Source organism: Haliotis rubra, unplaced genomic scaffold (assembly GCF_003918875.1).
Source record: "Haliotis rubra isolate DU_JTF1 unplaced genomic scaffold, ASM391887v1 Scf1101, whole genome shotgun sequence".
Classification (NCBI taxonomy): Eukaryota; Metazoa; Mollusca; class Gastropoda; order Lepetellida; family Haliotidae; genus Haliotis; species Haliotis rubra.
In genome coordinates, this window is record NW_025765006.1 from 266267 (window position 1) to 276169 (window position 9903).

Sequence of the window (9903 nt, forward strand, 5' to 3'; positions counted from 1 at the left end):
CAGTGGAACGAATGTCTCTGTTTCCTGGATGACATAATAGTGTTTGGGCGTGATTTTGATCAAGTAATGATCCGCCTGAAAACAGTCTTGGATCGCCTATCTTTAGCAGGCCTTAAATTAAAGCCGAAGAAGTGCCATCTCTTCAAGGAGAGAGTGGACTTTCTGGGTCATGTCATTTCGGCTGACGGTGTACACACCCAGCCAGAGAAAATTGAAACCGTCAGATCCTGGCCAACTCCCAAATCTAGAAAACAGATCCAACAACTTCTGGGACTAGCCAACTATTATAGAAAATTCATCAAAGATTTTTCGAAAACCGCGAGACCACTGACAAAACTTTCCAGTCCGTCGGTTGAGTTCCAATGGACTGAGGAAACTGACAGAGCTTTCATACAGTTGAAAGACGCTCTCACCTCAGCCCCTGTCCTTGGTTTTCCCACACGAGAGGGTGAAATCACCATCGACAGTGATGCATCTGGTGATGGTCTTGGAGCTGTCCTGTCACAGAATCAAAATGGCAGAGAGAGGTGGTACTGGGTTACTACAGTAAATGTTTCACTCCAGCTGAAAAGAATTACTGTGTCACTCGCCGTGAGCTGTTGGCAGTAGTTGCAGCTTGTCGTCATTGGCATCCATATGTCTTTGGTAGGCCTGTCACCATCAGAACTGACAATTCTGCAGTCGCTTGGGCTAAGCGCATCAAGAGGCCAGTCAATCAAATGGCTCGATGGTTGCAGGAGTTAGGTAACTATGACTTGACAGAAGTTCATAGACCCGGCCCGAGTTCACTGGAATGCTGACGCTCTAAGTCGTCGACCTTGTACCCCTTGTCCGCAGTGTCATAGAGAGGAAGGACCATGCAGTGTTGCTGAGACAAGTGCTGTTTGTTCTGCCATCACCAGATCCCAATCTGCAAAACAAAATGATATAACCTTCAGAAAGGAAGAGTTAAAAGACATGCAAATGCAAGATCCCAATATCAGTCTTATGTTTAAGGCTAGAGAGCAGAATAAACGTCCGAAATGGGAAACGGTTTCAGGATACTCTAATGCTTGCAAGGCATTATGGGGTCAGTTTGATCGCTTGTCTATGCGACAAGGAATTCTTCATCGTAGATGGGAAAGTAATGATGGCAAGGAATGGCGCTGGCAGATTGTTGTACCAGCTGTTAAGAGAAGATTCATCCTCGAAGGCTGTCATGATTCACCTTTGGGAGGTCACCTTGGTGTTTCCAAGACATTCATAAAGCTCGAACAGTCATTCTACTGGGTTGGAATGAAGGCAGATGTCAGAGACCACTGTCTACACTGTGACAAATGTGTAGCCAGGAAAACACCTAAAAAGCAGAAAGCACCCATGAAGGAGTATATAACAGGCTCACCCATGAGAGATTGACAACGGATATCATGGGTCCCCTGAAAGAACCACTGCTGGAAATAAATATGTTCTGGTGGTCACAGATTCTTTCACTAAATGGACAGAGGCCTATGCAATACCAAATATCGAGGCTAAAACAGTGGCTAAGAAAGTGGTGGAAGAGTGGATATGCCGTTTTGGTACCCCAAAATGTTACATAGTGATCAGGGTAGACAATATGAAGCTACACTTTTCCAAGAGCTATGTAAATTGCTGGGTGTGGTAAAACCAGAACAACCTCTCTCCGACCTCAGGCTAACGGTCAGGTCGAGCGTTTTAACCGCACACGCTAGCAGCAATGCTAAGTATATATATACAGAAGGGAGACCAAGGTCTTGGGACACACATCTCCCCTTTGTGATGGCAGCTTATAGAAGTTCCAAGCATGAATCAACGGGCTGCACGCCAAATAAATTAGTATTTGGTTCAGAGGTGCGAATGCCATTTCACCTAGTAACTGGTGATCCTAACGAGAATCCCATTACTAGAGAAGAATATATGGACGAGATCAAACAACAGTTCACAAAAGCTTTTTTGAGACTGCCAGAAGAAGTCTCAAACGTTCTTCGGAAGTGCGGAAAAGACGTTACGACTTGGGGAGCAAAGAGTCCAGACTCAAAGTAGGGCAACCAGTGTGGTTGTTTAACCCCCACAGAGCCACTAACCTCAGTTACAAACTTATCCCCAAATGGTCAAAGGGTTGGGTTGTCACCAAACAAATTGATGACATAACCTACCGTATCCAGAATGGACCTAATAAAACACCAAAGGTTGTGCATATTGACCGGTTGTTACCATATTTGGGGAGTGATCCACCTAAATGGTGGACTTCCAAGCAATAGGCTTTGAGACATCATCCATGTATTCCTGAAACAATCAGAGATGAGAGTTAAAATCATCTCACTAAAACAAAAATATCAAAATTATCAGTATAGGTACTTAGGGATGCAGAGAACGGACTGATGAAGTAGACTAAAGTCTAGAGCATTAGGACTTACCAATCTGTACGGATTTAAAATTTAGGCGTGTTGGACGCTTTCCATCAGTATTTCTAAGGGCCTAAACATTTAGAATGACTGAGTTATAAATCCTACTGAGAGTAGATGTCGGATCAACTTAATTACCAGTAGGATTAGTAGGATATGTTATTGTGGGAATAACATTGAAATTGAACTCTCTTGTACCTGCACTACAAAAATTTAAAAATAATAAAATAAAATAAAATAATTGTAAATTCTTTGCACATCAGAAATACATTTCTTCACTCTGGTTGACAATTTGCTAATTATAATTGTTACTCTTATTATAAGGTCTTCCCCATCTGTCCTGGAGTTGTTTGATGAGAACATGTCCCTCGGAGAGGAGGAGAATCCACAACCAGAAGTGTCAGCTAGCCCATCCATCAAGGTCGTGACGTTCGTGCCGGGGATGGAGTGTCCAGCATGTCCGGACAAGCAAATGTTCACCAACCTGCATGCATTTGATCGGCATTGGACCATGCGTCACCTGAAGAAGCTGACGACATTATTTTGTCCTGTTGATCGGTGCCAAGCGATCTATAACAGATTTGGAGATCTCACCAGGCACTACACGGCTACCCACGCTGGAAGAAAGGGGAATCCCAGCAACCCAATGGTCATCTGCCGAAGGGCGAGGATCAAGGTGGCCGAGAACCGGTCTCTTTATCGACCCTGGAAACCTGGTGTTCAAGCCAAAGAAGGAGCGGCAGCGGTCCCGGAACACTCGTCTTGCCCTAGCAGAGAGTAACCACCAGGCAGAGCCTGAGATGAATCAATCACTTGTTGCCAGCCAGGCCCAGCCTGAGATAAAGCAATCACTTGTTGCCAGCCAGGCCCAGCCTGAGATGAAGATGCCAGCGGAGTCATCTTGGGAGCTCGCTTATGACCGTCAGGCCCTGGAGGTACAGGCCCCTCAGGATGGAAGTGGAGCAGTTGACCCGGCGCCTCCACAAAGCAACTCCAGCTTGGCCGACGATGTCGGAAATACCATTATCCAGGCCAGCTCTCGACGAGTTTATCCGGGCTGGCAGGGAAGCCATGTCAGTTCTTCATCTTATGGAAGATAGGAGGTTTATGGAGCAGCTCACATTAAGGAGACAGGCAGATGCGTACATTAATTCTCTGCAAGCCCAAGCAAAGAACTCTGAGATGTGACATTGAACACTACTATATATGCATTGTAATTCTTTGAATTGGTCTTGGACTCTTTCTTGGATGTGTCGTAAGTATGTAATTATCATGAAATTGTGTATATATTGTGTGTGATTCTCTATGGATTGTTCTTGTAACACTTACTATGTAAGTATATTATGATTGTCCTTAATAAAAAGAACTGTATCATTCTATAAGATAAAAATGGTTATCTTAACATGTATATATGTAAGTTTCGACATGCAATAAGGTTTACAAAGTAATGTGTTAAATCGGGGACGATTTAATTGTAAAAGGGGGGATATTGTAATATACAGCCCTAATTATCTTTTCTCGCATTTGGCCTCGGGTTAATTCCGGTGTGTTTCCATTCGACGAGTTTTCCCCGTCGGTATATAGGCAGTGAGTTTCATTGCATTTATCCTCAGTCTTTGGATTGTGAGACGTAATACCGTTTGAATAACATTAAAAAACTACTCGATGTTGTGTACATTGTAATCCATATCCTTTTTACCTGATAGAACTTATATTTAACTGTCGTTTCGTCAGAGCTATTGCTTCGGCAATGTTATCCATGGAGGCGGCCATATTTGATGATGACGTCATGAGTTTATGTGTACACAGTTCGTTGACAAAATTTCTTTTGCAAATTCTGTATTTTAAGCATCAAAAGACATTTCCACAATTATAATGAGTCCTGTGACGCTCTACATTTATTATTCTGCACCAATAATATATTAATATGTTTTGCTTGTTGATTGTAAACAAATTACGTCATGAGGATTGTGACGTAGTTCTGGTCAGTTGTCAGTTGACAGTTGACAGTTCTAGACTGATTGTGGTGGATGCGAGTCGCAGATTTTCCATATATATTTTCACCGGTATCTACCGAGAACACCACAATATTATGTAAGTATAATATATCCAAGCTTTGCCTGAGACAGTACTTACTTAATCAGAAGTTTGTTCTGATTTAAATAATATTTGACATTATTGACTGTGATAAATTTATGTGTAATAAATCCTTGTTCATTGTTTCAACTTCATGTTGTCAAGTAATTTCTTTTTATTGGTAAAAACTGTAATTAACAGGGTAAAAGTGAGAGTGGTCCAAAGAACAGACATGCTACTGAAATAAAATATATTTTTCTCGTTTTACCCCCATTGAACCGTTACATAAGAATATATGACAAGAGGGATAGTTTTGGGTGAACACAATCACGGATTTTCAACGGTCCATTCATATGATTTCACAGCTCTTTTCCCTTTACATCAAATGTAATCAAAACTGTTGTATTCTTTGGCACTGATGTTATGTATTCAGCTACCACATTGTGTCGAGCAATACCTTACCATCTACTGTCCTTGGTGTCTCTAGTTCAGAGTGTTGGTGACGTGAAGCATGGTCCCATTTTGTGACGGGATACACTGATATCAGCATTATTTGAAAGTGATTAGTAAACAACTGCTATTGTTCAGTAGGAACCATACAATGAAATCCTTTTTCGTTAGCAGAAAAATATCATATTCAATGAAGGTTGTTTTTGCCAGTTGACGACAAGACACATGGTAAGGACACACAAGAGATCAAAACTAAATCATAGTGAGGGCCTCCAAACATTGCATAATATAAGGGCTCCACTGGAAAGAGGAATTAGTGAATATTGATTTACACTTTTGCTCTGTTTTTACCATTTGGTAACTTTCCATAAACATCAAGACATTTTGTACACGTAAATATATGACGAGTGTCCACAACGAGAATATACGTTTGAAGTGTGTCAACGATCACTCAAGTTTCATCTTTAGTGAGGTTTGATAACGTTCGCGTTTGAATGCAAAGCCTGTGTTCAAGCACATCCCTTCGTGTGCCAGGCAGTTTGTACATAGCTCTTGCTAATCAATAGAATGTTTAGTGGTGTGTGGCCCTTCCCACACTTTACTACATCTAAGGAGGAGCCTAAGCTTCTGTGTTCATATTTCGCTGCCCTTGGCGCCTTACTGGCTTCAAAATAGGACAATATGTTCACGTCATTCATACCTTTTCTATAGAATGTCCCTCCAGAACCTTCCTTCCAGATGTTCACGACAGCACCATCTTTCATGCCCGTTCTTTCTTTCATCCTCAACTTATCAAAAGAACAGGCCTCGACCACAGCCTCGCAGAATGCGTCTGTGATGTTAAGCCCCAGAAACGAACGAAGTTCCTTCACGCACTTTAAGGGATGCTGGGAATAAAACAGACGAATATAAACATTTACGATGTCTTCATTGTTCCGGTCATACCTTTTAAAAGGGAGCCGACAATAATGTTTTTAAAATGCATCATCAGAACTACTTATTTTAAATTAAGCGAGATTTATCTGAAATATTACTAATCTGACGTACAAAAGAAAGGACACATTCGGTGCTTTTGGATTACTTTCATAAAAGCTACGTAAAAGTTTTGAAAAGTGTTTTTACAGTGATATATGTCACAGACTTTCCTAATATGTTGCCAAAACACCACAGATATCGTGCCCAATAGCGAAGTTGCCAGTCAAATTCACAACACTTTTCAAATAATCCAAAAACACCAGGTGTGTACTTTCTTTTGTACGTCAGTGTATTTGGTGTTTGGCGAAACTTCTAGATGCGGTACAGTAAACATTCGTTCTGCCTTTATAAATAACATTAATCCTTTGGGAACAAAACTCTTTGTCTAGATTATACACTGAAGGGCTAACACATGACATGTCCTCAAATGTGTTGTCTGCTTCTGCACATTCTTTTAAGCTGTTTTCACACAAAACAGGGATGTATTATCTGGAAGCGATGATTTGGTTGGTTGGTTTGGTGTTAAACACTGCACTCAGCAATATTCCAACTATATGACGGTGGTCTGTAAATAATCGAGTCTGGACCAGACAATCCAGTGATCAACACCATGAGCACCGATTTATACATTTGGGTTGACATGATATGTGTCAACCAAGTCAGTGAGCCTGACCACCCGATCCCGTTAGTCGCCTTTTACAACAAGCAAGGGTTGCTGAAGACCAATTCTAACCCGGATCTTCACGGGTCTTGAAACGATGAACGATATATTCTGTCAAGTAGAGAAATCGACCGATTTATGTGGAAATAATTTATTTACTACAGATACTAACCACTGTCATGTCCTCATAGAATAAACAAAGAAGTGGGAGGTCTGGGAACCTGGACACGTCAGCCTTCCAGCTTAACAAATAGTCATCGTACCTCCCATATGGCACTGGAAACATTTACAATAGAACAATAGCGCTGTTCATCAGTATTCCCCATGGTAACAAGCTGTAGGAAGGACACTCTTTTGTTAGTTCTGGAACACAACAATATTATAGCTATGACAGCTGTGTGTAAATTATTAAGTCTGGACCCGACTATCAAGTGACTGACATCACATCATCAGTGTACCTGGGATAACCTGGATCAACCAAGTCACCGTTCGCGAGCGTCACCGACGGATCTCGTTTGTCGCCTCTGTCGTCAAGAGAAGGTTACTGACGACATATCGAATCTGGGGCAGTGGGATAGCCTCGTGGTTAGGGCGTTCGCTCGTCACGTTGAAGACCCGGGTTCAATTCCCCACATGGGTACAATGTGTGAAGCCCATTTCTGGTGTCCACCACCGTGAGATTACTGGATTATTGCTAAAACCGGAGTAAAACCATACTCACTCACTCATATCGAATCTTCGCGGATAACCACTGTATGATGAAAATTCCTTCACCTAAGATATTTGTTTAGCGAGCATTTGGCATGTCTGTAGCCTTAAAACATACAACTAAACTCATGTCCAAAAGAAACGATACCAAATATTTGTTTCAATATTTTTAAATTAATGATACTTTTTGGAGAAAAAACATATTTCTGTGTATCCCACGTTCCTAACCAAATGTATTCGATCGAAAAAACCGGTAACATTTATTCACTTAAGAAGCAATAGCACGAATAATCAAAATGACGTTAAGTTGTGTAGCACGAAATGCACGTGCAGATGAATTGTATAAAACCGCTGGTCCGACACGTTGTGCCCACAGCAGTAAAAAGCACACAAAAGAAATGGCACGTTTAACAGCGATCGAGAGAGAAAGAGCCGTTGGAATGGTCCGACAGGGAGCATCACACGCCGCTGTAGCAAGAACGTTTGGATGCGCGCGCATAACCGTTACCAGGTTAATGCGACGGTTGCGTCAAACAGCCCGATCAACAGACAGGCCGAGAAGCGGGAGACCCCGGGTGACCACGCCTATTCAAGACAACCACATCCGGTTACTTCACCTACGTAACCGCTTCGTTCCTGCGACGTTAACGGCGGCGACGGGACTGGGACACCGGATCAGTCGACAAACCGTCTACAGGAGACTGCAGGCACATGGTATCCTAGCACATCGCCCCTACCGCGGAGTCTACCTGACACGTCAAAACAGAGTCAACCGATTGATATGGACCAGGCGTGTTCGGCGGTGGCAACGTCGAAACTGGGCACGTGTCTTGTTTTCGGACGAAAGCCGGTTTTGCCTTTACAAGAACGATGGTCGGCAGCGAGTATACCGAAGAGTTCGTGAACGTTTGGCGCCGAACTGCATCCAGCAAGTCCATGCATTTGGAGGCGGGGATATAATGGTGTGGGGAGGTATCTGCGGTGATGTGAAAACGAGGCTCATCATTATTCGGGGGAACCTGAATGCACAGCGTTACCAGGATGAGGTTTTACGACCAGTCGTGCAGCCATTCGCCCAACAGCATCCAGGAGGAATCGTGTTCCAGCACGATAACGCTAGGCCTCATACGGCAAGATTGACCCAGAACTTCCTTGCCAACGCCAACATACAGGTTTTGCCATGGCCAGCGTGTTCACCGGATTTGAATCCCATTGAGCACATGTCGGATCACCTCAATCGGAAAATCAGAAAACGCCCTGCGCCCCCAGCCAACCTCCAACAATTGGAACATTGTCTCCAGGATGAGTGGCACCGAATCACCCCTAACGTCATCCGACGTTTGACGTCATCAGCTCGGAGGCGTGTCATGGCATGTATCGCAGCTGCTGGTGGGCATACCCGGTACTAAAGTGGCGTTAAGACTGTTTTCAGAGACTACCCTCACTTGCCTCCTCCACTGTGCTAAAATGAAATTTCAATTTTGGGCACCACACTTCGTTTAAAGCCCTGTGTTAATGATTGTAAATCTTTGATTGCCATGACTTTTTGTACACATGCCGTACAATCATTTATCTAATGAAAGATATCAATTTGAAATGTCTATGTTGTTTTGTTTTAATTTGGTGATCTTTGAAACATGTGGTATCGTTTCTTTTGGACACTAGTTTAGATACAGAACAGCAGAAAAAAATGAAATACAGGAACAATTTTATAGAGCTGAAACCCATCATCCACTAACTTTGGTCGGTGAAGAAATTCTTGAAAGTCCCCTTGGTATGTATCAGGAGGTGCAACCCTCTTTGCGTGGTTGAAGAACGACACACAGACATCCTTCGGATTGCGCAGAATCTGGACACATTTGATTTTCTTTTCCACGATCTGTTTGGGGAGCATGCGCAGAGGAAGATGTGTGTGTAGGATCCGTGGTGGAGGCAGTGCTTCCAGTCCTTTCTTGCAGGCGAAGTCATTCATTCTGGACTCCAGGATCAGTTCTGAATACTGGATGGACCTGTTTCGTAGCATAGAGAGGACCTGGGAAAGCCAGTGACTTCCTGAAACATTTTACTAATATATACAGGTTGTGTATGTGGATTGGTATCGTCAACATTTTCGGATGGCCTGAACGGGGTCGATCGTCAACATTTTTGGTTTGCTGATATCTGTTCCAAAGTTTGCTAATGACTGACTTCGAAACATTGAAAGTATTTGCCACTTCACGTTGGGTAGTGCCTGTATGCAACATGCCAATTGCACGTAAACGTTCATCACGTTGCAGACTCCGCATTGCAAATTCAAACAAAAAGTAAGTCTAGAAACAAACACTAACAAATGTGTTAACAATGGTCTACAGTGATTTATCGACCTTCTTGAAAACCGTCAAAATCAAGAATGACACCCCATGCACGTGTATTGGGCTTCTGCGTTGTGCACGTGCATCCTGTACGTTGTGTTTAGGGGTGGTGATAAAGAGAAATGGTGGTGGGTTCACAAGATGTCAGTCTTTGAAAGGTTTGTTAACGCTTATACTTCCTATCCAAACTGAAAGTTCAGGGTCCCCAATATTTTTTAAGAGTGTTTGTAAAACCAAGTATATCTAACCTAGTAGTGCATTGCTTGCTTTGGATAAAGTC

General features: G+C 42.8%; 1 protein-coding gene and 1 long non-coding RNA gene across 2 annotated transcripts; both read right to left on the bottom strand.

Annotated features, from left to right (window-relative positions):
- Positions 1-784: 784 nt before the first annotated feature.
- Positions 785-2252, bottom strand: LOC124286764. Its single transcript, XR_006901111.1, has 3 exons — positions 2154-2252; positions 1208-1336; positions 785-910 (listed from the first exon to the last, which is right to left on the bottom strand). It is a non-coding gene; the product is annotated as an uncharacterized LOC124286764 (long non-coding RNA).
- A 4520-nt stretch (positions 2253-6772) lies between these two features.
- LOC124286740 (sulfotransferase 1A3-like) lies at positions 6773-9250 on the bottom strand. The gene is made up of 2 exons (XM_046723167.1): positions 9012-9250; positions 6773-6840 (listed from the first exon to the last, which is right to left on the bottom strand). The coding sequence occupies exons 1-2, from the start codon at positions 9242-9244 to the stop codon at positions 6819-6821; spliced, it is 255 nt and encodes an 84-aa protein (XP_046579123.1). The 5' UTR covers positions 9245-9250; the 3' UTR covers positions 6773-6818.
- Positions 9251-9903: the final 653 nt, after the last annotated feature.

What these genes read in the sequence shown, in the direction of transcription:
- LOC124286740 (XM_046723167.1), bottom strand. Translation starts at nt 9,244, where the DNA reads ATGAATGACTTCGCCTGCAAGAAAGGACTGGAAGCACTGCCTCCACCA. An exon ending in GAATTTCTTCACCGACCAAA is followed by an intron (nt 6,841 to 9,011) that starts GTTAGTGGATGA and finishes AAATGTTTCCAG; the next exon opens with TGCCATATGGGAGGTACGAT.